This window comes from Pseudorasbora parva, chromosome 16 (assembly GCF_024679245.1).
Source record: "Pseudorasbora parva isolate DD20220531a chromosome 16, ASM2467924v1, whole genome shotgun sequence".
In the NCBI taxonomy this organism is placed as follows: domain Eukaryota; kingdom Metazoa; phylum Chordata; class Actinopteri; order Cypriniformes; family Gobionidae; genus Pseudorasbora; species Pseudorasbora parva.
Window position 1 is genome coordinate 25,014,702 of NC_090187.1, and position 24,998 is coordinate 25,039,699.

Below are 24,998 nucleotides of genomic sequence, written 5' to 3' on the forward strand. Positions count from 1 at the left end.
CTGTAGTGTACTGTATACAAACCGTTTCTTTGTCTATTTCAAATGTGCATCTGATGTGTCAGCGCTCTCCACACAGTTTGTGCGCGCAGTCTTGTGTCCAGGAGTCAGTGATAGTTTTTTTTCCGCCTCTAGAGGTCGCTCTCGTACCAATAACTGATTGTTACACCAATCAGTTATCGGTGCCAGTTGATCAGTCCACCACTAGTAAGTACATATACATACATGCATACATCATATTTTTTTAAAAACATGAAAAGTTTGAATTTTAAATCAGTTCTTTGAGTAGATTGATTCACATAAATGAATGGGACAGAGCTGACTCAAATCTGATTAACAAATCTGTCTTAATGCATTCATAAAATCAATGCATTATTTACTGTGTTGTTTTATTGTATATCATCACCAGAATAATCGCATGAATATTCAATATATCGCCCAGCCCTAATTGAGTCCGCTGACCAAAAGTTTGAGCGATGTTTTGGAGCTGCATGCACATTAGTGTCCAGTTGTGATGCAGCGGCTTTGAGATTTTGAGCTCTTTCACACTCTTGATGGGAAAAAGTGTCTTCTTTCTCAAAGCTCATCATCTTCTGATTTATCAAGGCAGATTCAACATGCGTGCATTCATTCTTTCTCTCCTTCTCTGTCTCTCTGTATTTGCATGGTGTTTATTTGCATGGTGCAGTGCAGTTGCTTTGCTTTGCTTTGCTCACACGCCGTTGATCTGCAACACACAAATACACATATGTCTTTTTTCCTCAGTCACATGTTTGTCTCGTCACATGCGTTGGTCTTGTACAGCGCCCTCTGAAGGCCATGTCTGGTATCTTCCCACCCCCTCTTTCTTTTCTCTCTTCTCTTTCTCTCCCCTCTTTCTCTCTCGCTCTCTTACTCTCAACAGCATCATCTATGGAGAAGGCCAGCCCGTTGCCCGAGGGTCGCTCTCGTTCTCTTCGGTCGAATCGCTCCTACTCGGGGAGTTCTGTGGCAGTGGTCAGAATGACCCCGCTCTCTTTCATTCCTGGTGCAAAGATCATAAAGTACCTCGGCATTATCAACATGTTCTTCATTAGAGAGACCACCTCGCTGAGAGAGGTAGCAGTCTCACCGTTTTTAATACCACTTCATACATATTGAGAAAATTGTTAATATTTTTAAAATAATATTATTGCTATTAGAATGAATTAATTTACTACAGTTTAATGCAAAATGAATAATCATTATTAATCGTCATGTTTGGCAGCGGCAAAGTATCAGAGAAAATGACTCGCTGTGCTTGACTAAAGAACATCTGTAGTTTTAAAGGGTTAGTTCAGGCAAAAATAAAATTGATGTCATTAATGACTCACCCTAATGTCGTTCCACACCCGTAAGATATTTTATATTTTAGTCCCAGAGCATATGCAGTCTATGCACACTTAACTGTCCATGTCCAGAAAGGGAATAAAAACATCATCAAAGTAGTGCATATGTGACATCAGTGGGTTGATTAGAATCTCTTGAAGCATCGAAAATACATTTTGGTACAAAAATATCAAAAACTACGATTTTATTCAGCATCAGTCTTCTCTTCCGCGTTTTGTTTTTAAACCTCAAATAAAGATTCAAACAGCCATGAATCAGTGAATCGATCAATGATTCGGCTCGCTAATGTCACGTGATTTCAGCAGTTTGGATCATGTGTCAATCTGCTGAAATCACGTGACATTGGCGATCCGAATCATTTTTGGACCAAAATGTATTTTCGATGCTTCAAGAGATTCTAATCCACCCACTGATGTCACATATGGACTACTTTGATGATGTTTTTATTCCCTTTCTGGTCATGGACAGTATAGTGTGCATATACTGCATATGCTCTGGGACTAAAATATAAAATATCTTAGACTGTGTTCTGAAGATGAACGGAGGTCTTACAGGTGTGGAACGACATTAGGGTGAGTCATTAATGACATCAATTTCATTTTTGGGTGAACTAACCCTTTAATAAATCTATTTAATTTTTAATTTTGGCAAAGCAGACCGTTTGATATGTTAATTTCTGTACATTTACTACCTGTTAGACAGGAAGGGCACAGGTATATGACATTTATTATGGGTTTATGTGTATATTGTTTACTGTAATATAGTTCGCTTACATTAAAAGTTATATTTTTTGAAGCCTAATAAATGTTCATAATTAGTTTTCAGTCACACTATAATGTTGAATTGCTATAATAAATTCTTCACTTTTTTGGGGGATAAAAATCTGTTTTATTGAGACACCAGTAGCTGTATTAGTATCAGTGATACTGGCCTTCATTCATAAAAAGATGCCATAAAACAAGTATTTAAAATGTACTGTCTTTATGTTGTTTCTACATTAATTTGTAACATTAATCTTTAAAAAAATATGTTGTAAACTCTTGATTAATTAAAAAAGTGATTTAATTCATTTTAATTGATTAACAGCATTTATACATAATTAAATTACGATTATTAACATTAATTGTCATGAAAATATAATTAATAATTTAAGAATTTTATGTATTATTGTGTATTGTTTTATTATTAGCATTATAAATAATTACTTTTAATAGTTTTACTATTATAAAATGTATTATTAAAATAATAATATAAATATAATATATTTAATAATAAAATATTACATATATAATATTAATATTATTAAATTTAAATACAATTATTAAATGTTAAAATATTAAGATTAAGAGTAATGTACATTTTTTATAAATAAATCTACTTTTTTATATATTGTTGTATATTATTGTGTATTATGTATTGTTTTGTTTTAGGAGGGAGGTGTGAGCGGGTTTCTGCATACGTTCATAGCTGAGGTATTTGCAATGGTTCGTGCCCACGTCGCTGCTCTTGGAGGGAACGCCGTCGTCTCCTACAGCATGAAGGAGTGCGTGTTTATGGAGAACCCTAACAAGAACCAGGTTAATACATACGCAGTCACACACAAAGACCCGTACACACACTTAACCAATCACATTTGTTCATTTATGCTGGTGTTGCATGTACTTAACAGGCGCAGTGCCTAATCAACGTAAGTGGGGACGCCGTTATCTTTGTCCGAGAATCTGACCTTGAGGCGGCTTCGGTACAGCCACAGTCAGCCACCACACAGACCTCCAACGGTGGGGACGGAACGTGAACCCACACACACTGACAAACTCAAGTAAATGGGTCTTAACATGAACCATGCCATTTGAAGCGATGTCACGCTACAACTAGGAACCAAATCTCCAACAAGAAGTTAATATCTAGACACGCATAACATGACCTGATTAGTTAGTTCTCCAATGTGTTATATTTTAGCCCTTGTAAATGGCCAATATTTTGTTTTATTTCGGAATATTTTTTTAAAATCCCTCCATCGGAAGCCTTTCAGAAAGGTTATCTGCCATGCTTCTGTGTTGCCCATTGTTGTTCACATTCTATTTTGTCCAAATGTGGCGAAGGCAGCTACAAAATTGAAAAGGTCTATAAAATGCGTGAGTGTGTAAACGTGTCAACCACTCTAAATGGCCATGTTTTATATTTAAATAAAGGAATAAACTACTGATGCACTCACACCGACATGCAGTTCAGGATTTTAAATACTGGTTTCAAATTAGGCACTTCCTGTCATGTCCTACTGATCTCTTTTAAATCATGTCAAATGCTGGAAACGTTTGTTTTCTTTCATGTGCCACAATGTATGCTTTTTTTTTCTTTTTTTTTAAACAAAATGTTTGGATCGGACTTCTGTGAGGCCGTTCCAGTTCTCTTGCATGTGCAATGCCAGTTAATCATTAAGACAGAGATATTTCAGGGCAGAAGCGTGCTCACCATGGACTGACACTTGAATGTACAGATGACTGGTCTGGATATGACGTGGGCTGCTCTGCTCCTGTGTTGACTGACTTTTATTGCTATTATTTTGTATATGTGTTTGCCTGAGGACAAATCAAAATTGTACATTAAGATATAATTGAATAAAACTATTATGGCTCTGGTGTGTTTAGTCCTTGTTAAGTTCTTCCCTGTTGTTTAATGAGTTAGATGTCAGACTGTTCTTTTGAAAATAGAGCAATATATTGAGAAAAATCATGGGATGTTGTGCTGTGAAATCAGATTGTTCCAGAACATCAAACTACAAGCAACAGGATGTGTATGGTCAAGGAAATATATGGAAATTAGTGATTATAATTTATTTTGCTATTTTAAAATCTATTTTATTTTTTAATCTATCCATTTTCACATTTTTTGATCCAGGTCTTTTTATAGAATCAGGTGAACCGGTTCGCAAATCAGCCTGATTGATTCAGATGTCTATCCTAAAAAAAAAAGTATATCTTTATCTGCTAATAATACCAAATGACTAAAAAAAACATGATGACAAGCAAAGGCAAAAAGACACAATGGTTATTCTAATCTGAATCGCTAGTTGTCGCCAGGCATTAAATGTTAGTTGGAAGTGGCTGCACCCTAACTAGGCGTTTGCACATCAATATGTCAGTATTCAGAATATAGTCTCCAAAGTTCTAAAAAATAAAACAAATCTGTGACCATGAATTAAACCCAAATTGCAAACCAACTTATAGACAAGAAGAGAATAAAAATTAGATAAGGTGACCGGAAGTTTATTAGGAATATAATTTGATTTTATAACAACAGATAGGCCTCCAAAAGCATCTCTTCTGCTATTAGAAATCACTGATTTCCTTAATCCGTAAAATGGAAAAATCTAGCTTTTGTCTAGCTGCTAAATTATTTGTCAAATAAATAGCCATATTACCCAAATATTTTAAAGTGTCTGTGACTGGAATACCTTCGATCAGGCACTTGCACAGAGACAAGAAGTGGTGCTCAAGCCCTTTTGGCCTTTTTTTTTTTTTTTTTTTTAACTTTTTTTGTTTGTTTGTTTTTGTTTAAGTTTGGCCCATGGCATAAATTCTCAACATGTGTCGATAATTTATTATTAAAGGGTTAGTTCACCCAAAAATGACAATTTGATGTTGATCTGCTTACCCCCTGAGCATCAAAGATGTAGGTGTGTTTATTTCTGCATTATACGAGCAACGGTTGTAGTTAAACATCTTAATTTGTCTTATACTGAAGAAACAAACACACCTACATCTTGGATGCCCAGGGGGTAAGCAGATAAACATCAAATTTTAATTTTGGGGTGAACTATCCCTTTAATAATTCTGAGACCGCTCGAGCCCCTCCCACTCTCCGATACAATCACAGCGCACAGCTGACGTCAGTTCCACAAGTTTTGGCCTTCCGTATGTAGCACAAGGGGGTAATCTAGCGCTCGGAAAGCGTTCCACCCCTAGGGGCTGCCATTGCTAACCAAGCCATCACCTGCTGTTAGCATCCCATTGACTCCCATTCATTTTTGAGTCACTTTGACAGTGAATAACTTTACATCTGAGACGTTTAAAGACTCCATTTGTCCATTGTTTATTTCTAAAGAAACACGACAATGTATAAAAGGCTCCATTACCTTGTATCTTACACTATCGCCCCACAGAAGCTGTTTTTGTAAAAATAGGCTAACGATTGCGTCATAACCAACGCGACCCTGTCGCACAGTTGAGAAATTACCGTATAGACCGGAGGAGACGCTCGCAGGCAATCTTTTACTGTCTCTGAGGCAGTCGGGGGGACGTGGAGACATGTCCTGGAGACTAGTCTGATAAAGTCAAGGGAGAAGAATGGGGAGAAGCCCATAGTGAGCCAAAAGCAACGGGAGAAAATATTTAAACAACGTGATTCAGATTTCGCTTTCCACATCTACTAGAAGACTCACAGCTGTCAGACAGGAGGCTCACGTCACATCTACGTCGTCAAGCTCAGTCTGAGCCTGCGCAGTTCGCTCAGCCATCAGGAAGTGAGTGCCCCTAGGTTGACTTCATTATTTCGCCGTAGACGTCAATGGGGTCGCTGTGTCCATTTCTTTTACTGTCTATGATGTAGCATCCACGTCTTTCGGACCGGCCTTCATTGGTCAGGGAACGATTGTGTTTGCCCTAAACGTCACTGTTTGACCGCTGTAAAATTAAAACACTATTAAAACAGTGTTCGCCGCTAGAGATCGCTTTTTCAAAACAATAACAAGGGCACAGCTTGATGAGGCCGTGAATGCCTCATTGGCCTATTTGAGCAATATGTATTTTATTTTTGTTCACGCAGAGATCATTAATTGGCCAGTCATGTAACGTAAACTTACTATCGTACAGCAGTCAGCCAATCAAATTGACTTCCCCGAGCATGGCGTAGTTAATATTAATAAGGCAATTCTTCGCCATAGTAGACAGCCAGCGCTCGTGGCCCGTCCTCTATGCGCGTCCTCCCTGTTCCTTTTTTTTTTTTTTACGGTCTATGGTTCGTGCACGTCAGACGTGTCGCTCAGCCAGTACCCTGCATTCAAACCTCCCTGATCTCCATCTTGAGGGGAATCCTACCCCATCTGTTTCCTTTAGGATTTTATTATAAAAAAGAAAATTAAAAATGGGAGACATAAGGCTGCCGAGGCACATGTTCTTGTGGTGCATTTCTGCTATTTATATGTTTGCCTTTGCATCTCTTTACGTGCAGATTCCAGGTGAGTTTGTGAAGATTTTTAGTTTAACTTGCATGCAATGAACTAAGAATTTGTTTGTGACGCACGCAATAAAAGTCTTTTAGGCATACATTTTTAATGAACATACTCATCTCTTAAAACATTAGGTTATAGTTTGTTCAAATCTTCAGTTTTTTGCTTTGTTTTGTAGGAATACAGTACTAGAGATAATATTTTAAAGGGCGCTTGTTAATGTTACATGATTCTGGTCGAACTGTTTGTGCAAAACATTTTAGATCAGCATGTAGATGCTTGTTCTGAGACATCTAGAGTCAACTGTAAGAAGTCTGAGGAAATGCATTGCACAACATTTTTGTGTCTTTTTAACAAACTTTTTGATAGACAAATATATATATACACATACATACATACCGGTATGTATGTATGTATATATATATATATGTATGTATGTGTGTATGTATATGTATGTATGTATGTGTATATATGTATGTGTATATATATATATATATATATATATATATATATATATATATATATATATATATAATATATTCAGTATCTATGGGGTTCAAAAATTTGAGACCATATTGAAAATCTGAGATTCCAAATTTTTGCATTCTGGAATAAAAAACTAAAAGTAACTTAATGACATCCACATTTTAGAGTATGCAGAAATGTGTTGCATTGACCATGTGAACGCTCTTTTTTTCTTTAGGTCTGTATGGAAACGAGGGTTTGCTGCCGGCACGGTGGCAGCTGCGAGTGTCTGGTAAGAGTTTTGTGGAGCAACTGAAGTATTCTCCCACCCTGCTGTGGTTTGGTCCTCGTTTGGGTTTGGACACACAGCAGTGCATGGAGCTTCTCAGTCTGACCGGTGCTCTGCTCAGTTTAATGACTCTGGCTTTACCGCCGCTAAGAGATTGCAGAGTTTTCCTGGTGCTCTGGATACTCTATCTATCTCTCTACCAGGTACAAACTTCATCACATGTGGATGCTAATAGTGATTGACCAATATGGGTTTTTCAGTAGCTGATGTGAAGTTTAGAGAACAGAATGATATATATATACAAAAAGTTTGTTAAATAGACACAAAAATGTTGTGCAATGCATTTCCCCTTGAGTGAAAGTATCAGACTTCTTACAGTTGACTCTAGATGTCTCAGAACAAGCATCTACATATATAAAAATAATACATTTTAATTATTACAATTTATTTACTGATATATATATATATATATATATATATATATATATATATATATATATATATATATATATATTATAGCAGTAAATAAATTGTAATAATTAAAATGTATTATTTTTATATTTTACACAGAAATTAGTATCTATTGCTATCTAAAAGCTTGTAGCAGTATGATTTTGGATTTTAAACAAGAAGTAATAAACGCTTCCTTTACAAATGCAACCATACACTGTTATCGGATTATGCTGATAATCAATATAATGGCAAAATATTGGCCAATACATTTTTGCCTTACTAATGTACTACTTATGCTTTCACCTTGATATAGCGATAGCCAATTAACAGGAATGGAAAATTCAAAAATTTGTCAAAAGTTTTCTAATTAGTCAAAAGTAAAATAAAAAAATATTTTTAATGTTTTTGAAAGAAGTCTCTTATACTCATCAAGCCTTCATTTATTTGATCAAAAATACAGAAAAACTGTATCACAGTTTATTTATTTATTTTATTTTTTATTTATTCATTTATTCCAGGCAGTGGCACAAAAAGTACAAGGTAGACAAATATAGTTAAGTCATATAGTGCAAGAAAAACAAAACAAAAAACAGAATATACAGTTTTCAAATATGACGATCGAATTCTGCCTGAAAGGGAGTGGGAAGAAGACAATTTATTTAATTCCACCCCAGTTCTAAATTTAGTGATTAATAATTAAGCTTCATTGTTATTTCTCTCACAGATTATTTACAAATGTTATATCATGGTGGCTATTAAAAAAAACTAATTAAGAATTATTTCTGAAGGATCATGTGACACTGAAGACTTTAGTAATATAATGCTAAAAATTCACACAATTATATTTTAAAGCAGCTGTTTCAGGTGTGTTTGATTGTGGTTGGAGGAGCTAAACTCTGCTGGACAGTGGCCCTCCAGGACCGAGATTGGGGACCCCTGTTTAAAAAAAAAAAGTTTTTTTTTTACAATATTACCATTTTTTTCTGTATTTTTTATTAAATAAATGCAGGCTTGATGAGCATAAGAGCCTTCTTTCAAAAACTTCTTTTTTTCAAAAAAAAGTTTTGAAACCTTTGACCGCTACTGTACAAATACATGTATATCCTATAAATGTGTTGACTACAACTTATCCCAAATACTACTTCTTAAGGGTAAAAATAATTACATTTAAAAGGTAATGTATAAAATACTGAAATGTTCTTATTGTTTCTAGGTGGGCCAGGTATTCTTATACTTTCAGTGGTAAGTTTGAGGCTTTCTGTCAGTGTGTGTTGCTTGTACACCACTTGATGTTCTATTGATTCACAAATGTTCTTGTTCCCTAAATTGTATTCATTTTATAACTTGTATATAACAAAGTCTTTGGCTTTGTTTAACTGGACAACCTTGAAGTCTTGACCTTATCAGATACTTGAATGTTACTGTAGTCACACGTCTGTGTTGATCTGTGAAATGTCCTCAGCAGCACATCAGAATTTGGATATGTGTCAAACATGTCTTTTTCCATTCTTATCTTGTTCTCAGGGATAACCTCTTATTGGAGACGGGCTTCTTGGCCATTCTCATTGCTCCCATGAAAATGCCCTGGTCTTCAAAGGTGTGCCTCCATGATAATGTGACTTTCTGGCTGGTGCGCTGGCTGTTGTTTCGGCTGATGTTTGCATCAGGTGTTGTGAAACTGACCAGCCGGTGCCCCACCTGGTGGGGCCTGACAGGTGAGGCTTCGTAGAATAGGTTAGTATTTGTGCCCACATGCTCTTGAGTTGCTACTGGAAGGTTTAGAACTTTCATTAATAATTTGCAGGATTTGATATGAGTTAAGCGATCGTTAGAATGAATCACCTTTGGTAGCGTGATTTATTAAAAGGATTTTTTTATTTTATTCGTATTTTGGTCATACTTCCAAGACAGAATCTGTGATTCTAAAGTACAGTATCCACACCGGTGTGGTGACTGACAGACAGCGACATATACTTCTCAAAACATTAGACTCATCCGTGCTGAGAGCCTTGCTAATGCTCATCCCCACGTAAAAATTATAATTCTGCAAATAACTGCAATTGCAGGTTTCAAACAAAGATGGTGACAAAGAGGCAATTTACGGACTGTAGCTTTAACTTGGGACCAGTTTTGCCAGTGCAAACCCTCTTTTGGCTTTAAGCTACTGTCAGGATTTACTAAAGACGTGCAGTGATAAGTTAGCGCTGAAGAACCGTGGACACTTATTTTTGTGGCTGACCTTATTGCAAAAGTGTTTGTCAGAGTTTCCCTTTCAGGCGCAAAATATATGGATTTAAATGAATAACGCAAGGTGATTTACAAAAGTTTCCGCTCGTAAATTTACTGGTGTTTGTGCCATTATTTATGGCCCTAAAGAAGCACGTATTAAACCAGGCACTAACGGGTCTGCGACGGTCATTATTGAAATGATCCGACTGAGTCTGTGTGCTTTAATTTACGCGTCATCAGTAGATCACGCGCATCACTGCCATCACTGATAACTGTCCATTCACTTAAGTGCTTTTATAAAGTTACATTGAGGAAAATAACTATTTGAACACCCTGCTATTTTGCAACTTCTCCCACTTGGAAATCATGGAGGGGTCTGAAATTGTCATGGTAGGTGCATGTACACTGTGAGAGACATAATTTTAAAAAAATCATACAGAAATCACAATGTATGATTTTTTTTTTTTTGTATGATACAGCTGCAAATAAGTATTTGAACACCTGTCTATCAGCTAGAATTCTGACCCTCAAAGACCTGTTAGTCTGCCTTTAAAATGTCCACCTCCTCTCCATTTATTAAACTAAATTAGATGCACCTGTTTGAGGTCGTTAGCTGCATAAAGACACCTGTCCACCCCATACAATCAGTAAGAATCCAACTACTAACATGGCCAAGACCAGAGAGCTGTCCAAAGACACTAGAGACAACATTGTACACCTCCACAAGGCTGGAAAGGGCTACGGGGAAATTGCCACAGGGAAATTGCCAAGCAGTTTGTTGAAAAAAGGTCCACTTTTGGAGCAATCATTAGAAAATGGAAGAAGCTAAACATGACTGTCAATCTCCCTTGGACTGTGGCTCCATGCAAGATCTCACCTCGTGGGGTCTCCAATGACCTGAAAAGAGCTAGGATCACCGTTTTCAAGGTTACTGTTGGTTAATGCACGTCATGGACGTCATGGTTTGAAATCATGCATGTCACAGAAGGTTCCCCTGCTTAAACCAGCACATGTCCAGGCTCATCTTAAGTTTGCCAATGACCATTTGGATGATCCAGAGGAGTTCATGGGAGAAAGTCATGTGGTCAGATAAGACCAAAATAGAACTTTTTGGTCATAATTCCAGTAAACATGTTTGGAGGAAGAAGAATGATGAGTACCATCACAAGAACACCATCCCTACTGTGAAGCATGGGGGTGTTAGCATCATGCTTTGGGGGTGTTTTTCTGCACATGGGGCAGGGCGACTGCACTGTATTAAGGAGAGGAGGGGGCCATGTATTGCGAGATTTTGGGGAACAACCTCCTTCCCTCAGTTAGAGTATTGAAGATCGGTCGAGGCTGGGTCTTCCAACATGGCAATGACCTGAAGCACACAGCCAGGATAACCAAGGAGTGGCTCTGTAAGAAGCATTTAGCCAGTCTCCAGACCTAAACCCAATAGAGAATCTTTGGAGGGAGCTCAAACTGCCAGAAACCTGACTGACCTAGATCTGTGTGGAGGAGTGGGCCAAAATCCCTGCTGAAAAACTACAGGAAACGTTTGACCTCTGTAATTGCAAACAAAGGCTACAGTACCAAATATTAATATTGATTTTCTCAGGTGTTCAAATACGTATTTGCAGCTGTATCATACAAATAAATAGTTAAAAAATCATACATTGTGATTTTCTGGATTTTTTTATTTAGGCTATGTCTCTCACAGTGGACATGCACCTACGATGATAATTTCAGACCCCTCCAAGATTTCCAATTGGGAAATCAACACTTATTTTCCTCACTGTAGGCTCACGCAAATTTGCTCTGTTTAGTAAATCTGGTGAAAATAACTAAAACTAAAATAAAAAATGTGTAAAACTATTTAGACTTAAATGTTTTTTTTTTTAACACAAATTTAAATGGACAATATAAAAATAAAAACAAATTCAAAATATTAATAAAAAACATATCTCAACGAAACTAAAATAATACTGTGTCATGCACTGTGTTCTGTTGTCCTCTCATCAGCTTTGACTTATCACTATGAGACCCAGTGTATACCAACCCCACTGGCCTGGTTTGCTCATCAGCTGCCAGTGTGGTTCCAGAAACTCAGTGTGGTGGGAACGTTTGTAATCGAGATCGCAGTTCCTTTCCTGTTTTTCAGCCCCATGCGAAGACACAGACTCGCCACCTTCTACATGCAGGTGAGTATGTATGCGTGTGTTTGATCAGAAATGGAGTAGCTACGAGTTTGTGCACTATTGTGATGTCTTTGTGTGTTACAGGTCCTGCTTCAGGTGTTTATCATCCTGTCTGGGAATTATAACTTCTTTAATATTCTCACTATCACCCTGTGCCTGTCGCTGCTGGATGACCAACATGTAAACTTCTGGCTCCGCAGACCCACGCCAAAGACACAAAGCAGTATGGGCACACTTATATTACACTAACTTTGTTTTTGAACAGTCTCATTAAATCTGCATTTATTGAATCAAAAATACAGTATAAACAGTAATATTGTGAAATTATTACAACAACAGCTATTTGAGGACATTCCAAATTAAATTTTTAATGTTTCAGCATAATGACTCCAGTCTTAAGTGTCACATGATCCTTCAGAAATCATTCTAATATGCTGGCTTGCTGCTCAAGAAACAATTCTTATTTAATATACATACCACATTATATATACACCAATCACACATAACATTATGACCACTCAGAGGTGAAGTAAATAACATGTTAGTGGGTGGGATATATTAAACATTTTGTCCTTAAAATCGATGTGTTAGAAGCAGAACAAATGAGCAAGTGTAAGCTGCTTTTTTGTTGAATTTTTTTCAGCATCATTACAGACTCTCTTCTCTGGAATAGCTGTAATGTTAGAGGTCAGTGTATATGCTTTGCTTGGCTACTGGACCATCCAATACTTTGACCTGCAGGTGGACTGGGAAAAGAAAAGCGTCTCCTCAAAAACAGGTGAAGCTCTCAACGATATCTTACTGAGGTCAGTTATCGTTCAGTGTGATTTATCTCTCTTTGTGTTCCTTTTCCTCAGCCTTTACTTATTTTGAGTTCAATGGCTTTCTGAAGACTGTCACGGTGCCCAGTATCTGGATTGGAGTGCTGTCTCTCACGTGGGAGATCATCACTGCCATGTTTAAGTAAGTGTTACGGGATAGTTTACCTATGGTTTGTTGGCTCAATATGTCCATTAGATGGCGTTCTGATAGAATGCATGTTTTTGATTGCTTGTGCATGTGTATATGTTCCAGATGTGCTTGTGTGAGGGGTGTGTTGTGGCGTCTCTGGAGCACAATCCAGTGGGCAGTGATGGCTGCGGCTGCAATCTCAATGTTTGCCATCAGTCTGGTTTGTACTTTTCCTGTCAGTGTTATTAAAGTGTCATTTAAATATAGAATGATAGAATTTATTACTATATTGAATTTGTTTTCAAAAAAATTCTAGTTAAGCTTAATTTTGTTTGTTTTTTAGTTTTGTATTTGTCTATTTAGTTTTTAATATATTTTATTTTTATTTACAATTAAGTTTAGTAGTTTTACCATTTCAACTTGCACTAAATGAAAATTATACAATTTTGCCATGGCAAATAACTGTTTTTAAAAATATATTTTATATTAATGTTTATTTTAATTTTAGTTATTGATAACAATACAATTTCCTGTTTGTGTACTGTTCAAGGCATAGTTCACCCTCAAATTTAAATTGTCATCATTTTGTCACCTGCATGCCACTGTCTGTTGAGATAATTAGCAGAATTGCCAGATTTTTGTGAAAAATAGATGGTGACTGCAACTGTCAAAATCAACGAAACAAATGGACAATAAAATTAGTCCATACATCTTGTATTCCACATTTCAAGGCTTATCAAACAGTATGACAGCTTTTGTAGGGAATTTAAAGGTCCCGTTCTTTGCATGTTTTTCGAAGCTTTGATTATGTTTACACTAGTATGCAATATAACATGAGTTCATGTTTCGCGTGTAAAAAAACAGTGTTTTTCACACAATTGACTTATCTGTACAGCCCTGTTTTCTCTGTCCTAAAAACGGCCTGATGATTTCCTTGTTCTATGAAGTCCCTCCTTCAGAAACACGTAACGTGTCCAGCGCTTCCCGTGTTGTGATTGGACAGCAGCTTAGCGCACTTTGCCCGGAAAGGTCCCGCCTCTTACCATAACGGGGAGATGCAAGCGCTGAATGCACGCTCTTCTCCACGTGGGAGAGCAACAAGACCACGCCCCCTATTTAGCGTGTTCTTGTGGGCGGAGGGCTAGTCAACAAACGGTTCTAGTGACGTCATTCCTGAAGGAAGTGCAGGGGTGTTGTCCAAACCGGCCGTTCACTGTAGGCTTTGAAAGGGAACTTCTGTTAAATAAAATATCTCGCTTGACATTGAACTTTGAGCTTTATAATTTTACAGGTTTTATATATGCTCTAACAGCAGCATTTCACACTTACTAAAGTTTGAAAGATGGAATCGCGAAGAACGGGACCTTTAATAAAATATAAGTAATTTATTACCAAAAGTCAAAAGTGCCTTCTGCACTATTCTATCAAAATCTAATTCGAACAATCACAATATACATAATAGTAGACTGTAATAATAATAATACGTTATACAGTATAAGACGCATAAGAACTTGTGTACTTCAAGTGTTGTGTTCATCTTTTTGAGTGCACTGTCTCTTTAAGCTATGTAAAAAATAATTAGGCTAATAATAAATGAATGTGTGCAGGTTCCCTACACATATTTTGAATATGATGCCAACAGTAATCTTTGGCCTGGGATCCGGACAGCATTTGAAATCACAGACCGTTACCAGCTGGTCAACTCATACGGATTGTTCCGGAGAATGACCGGGGTTGGAGGTCGTCCAGAAGTGGTCATTGAAGGCAGCATGGATCGCAACACATGGACGGTCAGTTTACGAGTATTTCAGGAAGTGTATAGTGTCTGAATTACAGAATTGATTTGTATGTGAAGGAGGTGGACTTCAGAAAAACTGTAATCATATCAAAAATAGTCTAAGAGGTCTGAAATTTGGGCTTGTAATTGAAAAGTTGTAGGTATACACATTGAGTCTAACCTGGATCATAAATGTGAAGTTTATAGATTGTTTGTAGATTGTCTCGAGCTTGCAAAAATCTTTTTCTCCAATTAGAGGTGGGAATCTTTAGGCACCATGTGATTCGATCCCGGTAATCACGATCCTATTCCAAAACAACTTCTGATCTACATAATTTTTTTGTTATAAATGAATTTTTGCAGGAGATAGAGTTCATGTATAAGCCAGGGAACATGAGCGCAGCGCCCCCTGTGGTGGCTCCGCACCAGCCCAGGCTGGACTGGCAGATGTGGTTTGCTGCTCTGGGGCCGCAGACACAGAGCCCCTGGTTCAGCAGCCTCCTACACAGACTCCTGCAGGGTAAACGCGATGGTAAGGATGTGCTGTTTGTGCATGTGTGAGATTTAAAAGCATCCAGTTCATCAATCTGAACAAAATGCAGTGCTGAATACAGTGTTTTGTACTATACTGTACTATGTGTGTGTTGTGCAGTGGTCAGACTCATTCAGACAGATGAGTCCCAGTATCCATTCAGCAAACAGCCTCCTACGTACCTTAGAGCTCACCGCTACAAATACTGGTTCAGCGAGCCGAAAGAGGATGGGTGAGCATGCAAAATCCCACAATGCCTCTTGCTATAAATTGTCAAATGCATGTAAAAAAATGACATTTTAATTATCTTGCATAACAGTGCATTATTGTTAACGTTGATGTTTAATGTTAGCTTCACTGGATGTTTCCTTTATGACTTTATCATATTAGATGTATTTGTGTGCGCTTAGTTCGTATCCCCAGCGATGGTGGAGACGGGTGTACGTGGAAGAGTTCTATCCTATAGTGCAACTTGGTGACTCTTACCTTGAACAGATGCTAGTTCAACATGGTTTGAAGGTAAGAAATGAGTCTGTCTTCAAAAGTGAAACTGAATCAGGACACATTTTCAACATTGATTTCAACTATAACCTCAGATCAAACAGACCTAAAGTTCACTATCTGTTATCTGAAAATTTGTTTCATTTAGATAAATAATGAAATAATACGTAAATCAATATTTAAATGCAGGCATATGTTTCAGAATGAAGTGCAGCACTATGTTCATTTACACTCATGAATGAATGTCTACACCCAACAAAAGAAGCTTTTGGTGTTTTTCCATCCTAATAAAAGCTTGAGGGTTTAACGTTTAAGTTGCTTCTTGTGAAATTTGGTCAATACCTCTCCATGTATGTACAATACATAATTATTTGCGGGAAAAATACTGTAATATTTCCATGTTCCATTGGTTGTAGTACATTCCTAGACTGACCAAAAATTTAGCATTATTCACCTGAAGTAAGTCAGCCTGTTCACTGGAATGTATAATTTTAAATGTTAAAAGTAATTGTAATTAATACAAAATATATACGTTTTACCGCACTTGGTGAGAATTGGGAGATGTTCCCTTAGGCATCATGCGCTGTGGTAGCACATCAAAGCATTCTCGGGTATAAATGTTCAGTAATAATACATGTGGATGTCTTTGAATTAATATTTCATGTTGCTATACAATGGTTGCAAACAATTAAAACTAATTGTGCTATTGATGTCTTTGTAAGACTGCCAACTCTATAGAACAGTGCCAAGGGAAAACTGCGCTTCGAGTGCGAGAAATATTTTATTTGTATTGTGAACTTATGTTTGCATTTTCATTGTGCTGTGCACTACTGGACCACCTTACATTCAGTAACATTAGGCAGTTTTAATTTGAAAACATGGATTGCCGAAGAGAAATCATACATTTGTATCCTAAATCTTTTAAATGGCAGGGAGAGAGTTAAAGTGATAGTTTACCCAAAAATTAAAATGTTATGTTTATTTGCTTACCCCCAGGGCATCCAAGATGGAGGTGTGTTTACTTTTTCAGTAGAACACACATTAAGATTTTTAAAGGGTTAGTTGACCCAAAAATGAAATGTATGTCATTAATGACTCACCTTAATGTCGTTCCACACCCGTAAGACCGTTAACAGTTTAAGATATTTTATATCTAGTCAGAGAGCGTATCTAAGTGTAGGCACAGTATACTGGGCATGTCCAGAAAGGATCCTCAAAGTAGTCCATATGTGACATCAGTTAGTTAGTTATATTTAAAAATATATTTTGGTCGAAAAATAACAAAAATTACGATTTTATTTGAGGTTTGAAAACAAACGCGGAAGAGAAGACAATGCTGAATAAAGATTCAAACGGTCATGAATCAGCAGATTGATTCATGATTCGGATCGCCAATGTCACGTGATTTCAGCAGTTTGATACGTGATCCGAATCATGAATCAATCCGCTGATTCATGACCATTTGAATCTTTATTTGAGGTTTGAAAACAAACGTGGAAATTTGATGTTTATATGCTTACCCCCAGGGCATCCATGATGTAGGTGTGTTTGTTTCTTCAGTAGAACACAAATTAAGATTTTTAACTCTACACGTTGCTCATATAATGTATGTCAATGGGGTGTTTTTTCTATGAGAGTCGCTATGAGAGGAAAAAAAATCACACACACACACACACACACATATATATATATATATATATATATATATATATATATATATATATACACACACAAATCCATAGTAAACACAGCAGCTTGTGGTGATACATTGATGTCTTAAGACACGAAACAACCGGTTTGTGTGAGAAACCGAACAGTATTTATATCATTTTACCTTAAATACAACCCTATGTACATCAGCCATCCCCGCGCCATCACTTCCTGCAAGTGAGGTCAAACTACACAATATGGCATAGAGATGATCACACAAAAGATCACTTCCGCCGCTTGTATCTCATTGAGATGTGCAGTATCTTGTAGACCTCACTTGCAGGAAGAAATGGCCCGGTCGCAGCATTTGTACGTAGCGTTGTATTTGAGGTAAAAAATTATATAAATATTGTTTGGTTTCTCACAAACTGATCGTTTTCACAAACACACCTAAATCATTGATGCCCTGGGGAAGAGCGGATAAATATCAAGTTTCCACTTTTGGTTGAACTATCCCTTTAATGAATTTTTACCTATTTTAAATGCCATCTCTTGATCTGGTCATTGAGACCCTTTTCTTATTTTGTCCATCAGGATAAGGCTCCTCCGAGGCGAAGCTCAAAGGGTTGGCTGCCACAGTTATTGCGACACGTTGGTGAACATGCCCGTGAGATACCAGCTCATCTACTGCTTTGGACTCTCTTCAGCTCTGCAGCGACCCTGTGTCTCCTCAACTCACTGCGATCGTGTGCACATCATCGCCAACACGACTCACTCCAGAACCAACACCCAGACAAACAGGCCACAGAGCAGACATGCTCCAATGTGGCAAAAGAGAGTGAGAAGAAACATGAGAATAAGGAGGATGAGAATGAGGTTACAAAAGATGATTCAGAGGAAGATGAAAAGGAGCAGGAAGATGCAACAAGTGAAGAGGAACAGGAAGGAGAAATTGAAGAGAAAGCGAGTGCAGAGGAAACTGAAGAGGACAGTCTCAGGAAAAGGAAGTGATTTTTTTTTTTTTTTTCCTCTCAAGTGATCTCCTATGGCTTTAAATTAATCTCCGGACTTTTTAAGACCAGCTCAGGCTAATGACATCTACCCCAAAACATCCACACTTACATCTTCATTGTGTCAAAACATTGATATTTCTCTGTTTTCGCAGGCATTTTTGAAAGATGTAGGCAGGGTAGGGAAACTTTCATGTATCCCAGTAGTGTCCTAGATTTACCTGCCCGTTTAGTTAAACTAATCCTGATAGGAGGGCCACACTGCAAAACAAGCGATTTTTGGTTGCATGCCCTCCGAATTGTCTGACAGGTAAATGCAAAACAAGGTAGGTTATTGTTTCCCCCATTGTGCACTTACTGCTTGCACCCTACATGATATCATGTTAAGTGTAACCCAGGATGTCTTCCACCATGAGACCAAAAAATACCTTAAACAAACTACGTTCAAACACATACTGGGCCTCGTTAAACGAAAGAGTAACATTTGTGTTTGTAAAATCATTCTTGCATAAATTACACATTGAATTGAATGCATCGAAATACCAACCAGCACTTTTATGAACAATTCATTTGTTCTGCTCGTGTTTTATGAATGAAGCCCGGTATGCGCCCGTGCCTTATGGTATACCAAAAGTATCACGGAAATCTAGGTATCATAAAATGTTTCAATCTTATTTAATTTTCGTGAATATTATGTAGATGTTTGAATATTTTTTTCACCTAGACTATCATCTTGTATATTTGGTGTTATATGATATAAAATTGTTAATCGGACTGTAACTGGTTATGGTCTGTGATATTTGTGTATTATAATAACTTGTGACGATGCTTTTTTTGACCACTGTAATGTCATTTAAAAATTGCATGTTTATTGTTAATATGACTGAAGATTCACAAAAAAGCCCACTCTTCTTTAATGTTTTGTAATATTTTTAATAAACTTAGAAAAATAAACACTGGCACAAGTGCCATTATTTCCAAAGAGATACAGCCTTACAATTATTATTTCTTTGTATCTTTACTCTACAGTATATTAATACATGAGTAAGTCTTGGGTATTAATAATTAATGTATATTTAATTCATGTTGTTTCAAAATATAGATATAACAATTTATTTATTTTACATAAGTGAAAATGTCATTTCATTTCACATTTTTTGAAGAAACTTCCAAAGTGCAGAGGTGTCATGGGTGATTGGTGGAAGTCAAAAGAGTCCATCCTGAAGTCAGTATGATATTCAGTCTCTAGAATTATGGTACACGTTCACCACTGCAGTATCCCGGGGCAGTACTTATCAATGAGAGATTGATAATACGGCCTCAGATTCTCCACGTCCGGTAGGTCAGTGCTCTTGGTATACAAATCAAACTTGCTGTGAGAGGAAAGACAAACAGACGCATGTTATTGATCGATCTGTAGAAATTCGCAGCGTAAGGTCTGCTCTTCAATATGTGGGTCACACAACTGATTAAACGGAAACGTAGATGAGATACTCTTATTGAGAAACTGATAACATACTTAAACTCTTTGACCCAGGGAAGCATCTGCAGGTCTTTCTCGTTGCATAAGTGCATGTAGTCTCCGTTTGAGTGCCAGGGGTAGAAGGAGTGGAAGCGGATCATGTAAAGACCCTGAAGGAATTTGGGAGCGTTAAATGTACAAACGTGTCTTATAAAGCATAAATGACACTATTGTTTTGTGTGTATTAGATTTGTTTGCTTTTCAGGTGAGCCCTCTGTGACGTTACCTCCTCAGGAATGGTGCATTTGTTGAACTTCATGATCTGGTACAGATATTCTAGAATAATGCAAGAAGAATTTCCACTTTGTAACTTCAGCACCAAATACACTACCGGTCAAAAGTTTGGGGTCAGTAAGATTTTTTTTCTTATCTTATAAAATACAGAAAATGTGCAAAATAACTTTTTTTAAAATGTTTTATTCATTTTAAAATGCAACTTATTCCTGTAATGAATAAACTGAATTTTCAGCATCATTACTCACATGATCCTGTCCATTCTAAACTATGATTTTTGTTTTAGAACCTGCGATGGTGCATTTGTTTGATTTGAAATTGTGTAAAATCATTCTTGCTTGACTGATATTATTTACAAATCATAGGTGCAATTAAACTTTAAGTTTAGTTGAATTATATCACTTTTTTTATTTTAATCAGTTTATATTGAAATATTTTATTTTATGCATAATAAATTACATATCCTGCCTTTTGCATTTTTTAGGATATTTCTAGTACTAGGTATATTATTTCTATTTGTTTCCCTGGTACAGTCTTTTTATAGACCCTTCACCTTGAGTTTTAAAGGTCCCGTTCTTCGCGATTCCATCTTTCAAACTTTAGTTAGTGTGTAATGTTGCTGTTAGAGCATAAATAAAACCTGTAAAATTATAAAGCTCAAAGTTCAATGCCAAGCGAGATATTTTATTTAACAGAAGTTCCCTTTCAAAGCCTAAAGCAAACGGTCGGTTTGGACTACAGCAGGAAGTGCAGGGATGTAATGACGTCACTAGAACCGTTTGTTGACTAACCCTCCTTGGTCTTGTTGCTCTCTCACGTGGAGAAGAGCGCGCATTCAGCGCTTGCATCTCCCCGTTATGGTAAGAGGCGGGACCTTTCCGGGCAAAGTGCGCTAAGCTGCTGTCCAATCACAACACGAGAAGCACTGGCCCAATCAGAATTCGTTACGTATTTCTGAAGGAGGGACTTCATAAAACAAGGAAATCATCAGGCCGTTTTTAGGACAGAGAAAACAACGCTGTACAGATAAGTCAATTGTGTGAAAAATAATGTTTTTTAACACGCGAAACATGAACTCATGTTATATTGCACACTGTAAACATAATCAAAGCTTCGAAAACACGCGAAGAACGGGACCTTTAATGAGGAGAGGGACGTGAGTAGAAGGAGAGCTAGTGTTAGTGCAGATTGATTGGGAGTTATTTTAAAAAAAGTAGTTTCAATTATACAAGTTATACCCATAACCAGGTTATTTTACACTAGCCCGGTGGAAACTGAGATGCCCGTATGTTTGGCATCATTTAAAATGTGATCATTTAAGATGAATCAAATCAAAAGTTATTATCAGTTGATTCCAATAAACGTCTAATCGTTTGCATTTCGAAAAATATAAAACATGCTCAATAATTAGGGATTTAGCCTCAGATACAGAATATGTTCATTGGCTTTTACAAACAGGTATTGACATCTTGCGCCCCTGGTCTTTAAGGTCAGCTTTGATCAAATGAATGTGTATTTTCTGAATGGAAAAAAAACCCTCAAATGTTTGACCGGTAGCGATTCACAATTAAACATTGGATGAAAAATATGAAGACAGTCTTGTACATCCTCTAAATCACTCACCGTCATGTCCCCAAGACATCAGGACATTATCAAGCCCGCATTGTGGTTTATAGATCCCAAATTGTGTGCTGTATTGAGAGAAATATGCAAACACTACATCAGGTGGAATGCTGTTGAATGCAATGAACATTTTACTTCTATATTGTTAGGAGACAATTATTACCTTTTTTAGCCGTAAAAAAGAAAAATAATGTATTCACCCTCATGTTTTGCCATGACTGAATGACTTTCTTTTGAGGAACACTATATTGACCCCCTACTGTTAACTAACTAATTTCATTAAAGAAAGCGGAAATAAAATATAATTATACATTTAGGATGAAAAATGTAAATAAAAAAACTTAGAACAACTAAATAAATAAAACATAAATAAATAATATATAAGAAAAATATATTAAAAGAAAAAAATACATACAAAACTATAATAACAAAAGCACATAAGAAAATGACAAAGTTGAATTAAAATTGAATGAAAACTATTAAATTATGAATAAACGCTCTATTATATCAATCATACTGTAAAATCACTGATCAGGACACCCGTTTTGATATTTAGAAGATATCAGGATATTTGTGTTTTGAAAAAAAGGTGCGGTGCGGTGCTGTACTTGAGTGTAGGGTTCTTCACATCCGGATTGCCTTCAAATGTTGAGTTTCTGAACACTATTGAATTCTGGAACTCGCATCCCACTGGGAATGTGTCTCCAACTACGGCCCACTGAAACACACAAATTAGTGTATGGATTGCATATCCTTTAGCCCATGTGACCGACCGTCATAGGCAATGTGTTTGTATTCATTTGTAGCACCTGTGGCTCTCCATACAGGGCCATGATTTTTCCAACGTCATGGATCAGACCAACTAGCTGGAACCAATCTGGAGACAGGTAAAAATGAGAGAAGTGCTTTTTAAATTAATTTGCAATGTTGCATTTTTAAAATTTGGCCAAATAAAAATATCCACGAAGAACTAGCACATTTTGATATGGGTTCTAGTCCTAAAGACGCCCAGCAGATCTGGACATAATAATCAAACTGGACAAAAACAACCTTAGCTATGTGTTTTGTAAAACATCATCTTATCTAAGTACAATGTAGGAGACTCCTGTGACCTTTGTCCCTGCTGACTCCTCACCTTTATCAGGATGCTCTTTGCGAATTCCCTCGGCGGTCTGGAAAGCATGGAAAGAGTTTGGGAAGTCGACATCGGGGTCGGATTCATCAACAAGCTCGTCCAGGGAATTGATGTTCTCCATCATGTTCATGCTGAAGTGATTGCAATTTGCCCAATCCAGGTGCTAAAGGTGAGAGGCCGTGTTCAGTGTTCGTTTGTGAAGGTATTCGCTTATCCAAGTCCTCACAGAGCATCTTAAGTTTATTCTAGTTTAACTCCAACAGAGAAACACATCCAGTTGAACTAGAATTACCTTTACAATGCGAGGAAAGCTTACAATATAGATACTGTTTAATTGAGACAGAATTTAGTTTTGAGTGTTTCTGCATTTATTGTATCAGTTGTATCAGCACAGGGCTTTTACCTTATTAGAGACCAACCTTTTGTTTGACAAAGTCCAGTGTTTGGTAAGTGTGCATCAGTTTGTATGTATTAAACACACGGTCAAAGAGATCTCCACTCTGTATTAGACATGTACACACATCAAAATGGAAATAAGTTTCAGATTAAGAGAATAAGTTAAGAATAGGCAAAATTCCCAATTTTACCTCAAAGTTCCTGAATTCTGTTTGGTCTTTCTCGTGACATTCAGGACGATATGCCAGAGAAGGATCGGGACCCTATGAGTTTGTGTAAAAAAATAAGACTTAAAAGACAGATACACAGTCTACCAACTCAAAGCAACAGTTTGATTGATATTTTACAGTATTGCAAAAGTAATTAATGTATAATGTATAAAATTCAGTGAGGAGTTTTATTATGAATTACTTATTCAAGTAAGTGAATGTCAGGTACATACCAGGTTCACCACCCTCATGTTTCAGCTGAGATTGTGTCGTTCTGGATGAAGGAGGATGTTGTGTGTTTGGTGTCTCGGAGTGCTCTATTTATAATGGTGCACATATGGGGTCTCTGAACTGTGGTGGGAATAACTAGTAAAACTTTAACTTTCTCCAGTTCACTTTCTTTCTGTGTGTGTCAAAGACACACTATACCAATACAGTGACTAAGGCCATTTGGTTCAATAATAATTTAAATTTTGAATTGATTTATTATTCACATATTTTTAGAGTTTTATTGGTATTTGTTTTAGTGTGGTTTTATGTTTCACTGTTTGACTTTAAGGCAAATTTAAGATGGGTTTTGCTTTTCATTTAATAAAATGTTTATTTTATTTATACATGCATACATACATCAGTCAATCTAATCTGAATAAAATGTGTTTAGAATATTTGCTTTCATTGCAGTTTAGAGATGATCTACAAATAAGAAACTATAAACATAATTCTAAAGAAAACCGTGCATGCGTGTCTGTGTTGTGTATATGGTTTGAAGACACAAATATGCATAATGACATGGGTATTACAACGTAAACATGATTTATGGGGACACTTCCTGTGAATGTCCCTATATAACATGTAAACCCAACAAATGTGTGTGTGTGTGTTGTGTTTATAGTAGGTTACACCCCTGATTTTTATTGGCTGATAGTTTGTGGGTGAGTCTGTGATGTGTCTGGTACTAGGTCTAAAGTTAAACCAAGTAGATAAACTGAAATACACACTCATTCTGACATCTAAAACATTTCTTTCTCCTCTTTGTCTTTGGCTGTTTTGGGGTTTGCTATTACTAGCCATTATATTTATTACATGTTATAAAGGACTAAATATGGCTCCCAATTAAATTGTATTATTAAATGGCCTAGTTAACCCCAGCTGGTAGATATTATAACTACGGTACATTATCTGGCTCTAAAAATGTTCTATAGTTTCTGCTGACATCAATTCAAAATATTTACATTTTAATGCATTTC

At 36.7% G+C, this 24,998-nt stretch overlaps 3 protein-coding genes across 13 annotated transcripts in view; 2 read left to right on the plus strand and 1 right to left on the minus strand.

The window, feature by feature from the left end:
• c2cd5 (C2 calcium dependent domain containing 5) overlaps nt 1-4,004 on the plus strand; it is a 53,221-nt gene extending 49,217 nt beyond the window's left edge. For all 11 annotated transcript variants that reach the window (XM_067420014.1, XM_067420015.1, XM_067420018.1 and 8 more), the window contains 3 exons: nt 902-1,095; nt 2,796-2,942; nt 3,035-4,004. In XM_067420014.1, coding sequence (XP_067276115.1) covers nt 902-1,095; nt 2,796-2,942; nt 3,035-3,160 — 467 coding nt within the window. In that variant the 3' untranslated portion in view covers nt 3,161-4,004. The remainder of the gene's footprint in view (nt 1-901; nt 1,096-2,795; nt 2,943-3,034) is intronic.
• A 1,976-nt stretch (nt 4,005-5,980) lies between these two features.
• On the plus strand, nt 5,981-19,618 carry lmf2a (lipase maturation factor 2a). The gene is made up of 14 exons (XM_067420027.1): nt 5,981-6,601; nt 7,296-7,549; nt 9,013-9,041; nt 9,324-9,514; nt 12,036-12,214; nt 12,296-12,434; nt 12,855-12,989; nt 13,069-13,174; nt 13,286-13,382; nt 14,770-14,952; nt 15,303-15,471; nt 15,592-15,703; nt 15,882-15,990; nt 18,217-19,618. The coding sequence occupies exons 1-14, from the start codon at nt 6,508-6,510 to the stop codon at nt 18,631-18,633; spliced, it is 2,214 nt and encodes a 737-aa protein (XP_067276128.1). The 5' UTR covers nt 5,981-6,507; the 3' UTR covers nt 18,634-19,618.
• A 70-nt stretch (nt 19,619-19,688) lies between these two features.
• miox (myo-inositol oxygenase) lies at nt 19,689-24,068 on the minus strand. Its single transcript, XM_067420028.1, has 10 exons — nt 23,985-24,068; nt 23,734-23,805; nt 23,566-23,646; nt 23,147-23,309; nt 22,821-22,888; nt 22,620-22,729; nt 22,012-22,079; nt 20,381-20,430; nt 20,152-20,264; nt 19,689-20,005 (listed from the first exon to the last, which is right to left on the minus strand). The coding sequence occupies exons 1-10, from the start codon at nt 24,000-24,002 to the stop codon at nt 19,897-19,899; spliced, it is 852 nt and encodes a 283-aa protein (XP_067276129.1). The 5' UTR covers nt 24,003-24,068; the 3' UTR covers nt 19,689-19,896.
• Nucleotides 24,069-24,998: the final 930 nt, after the last annotated feature.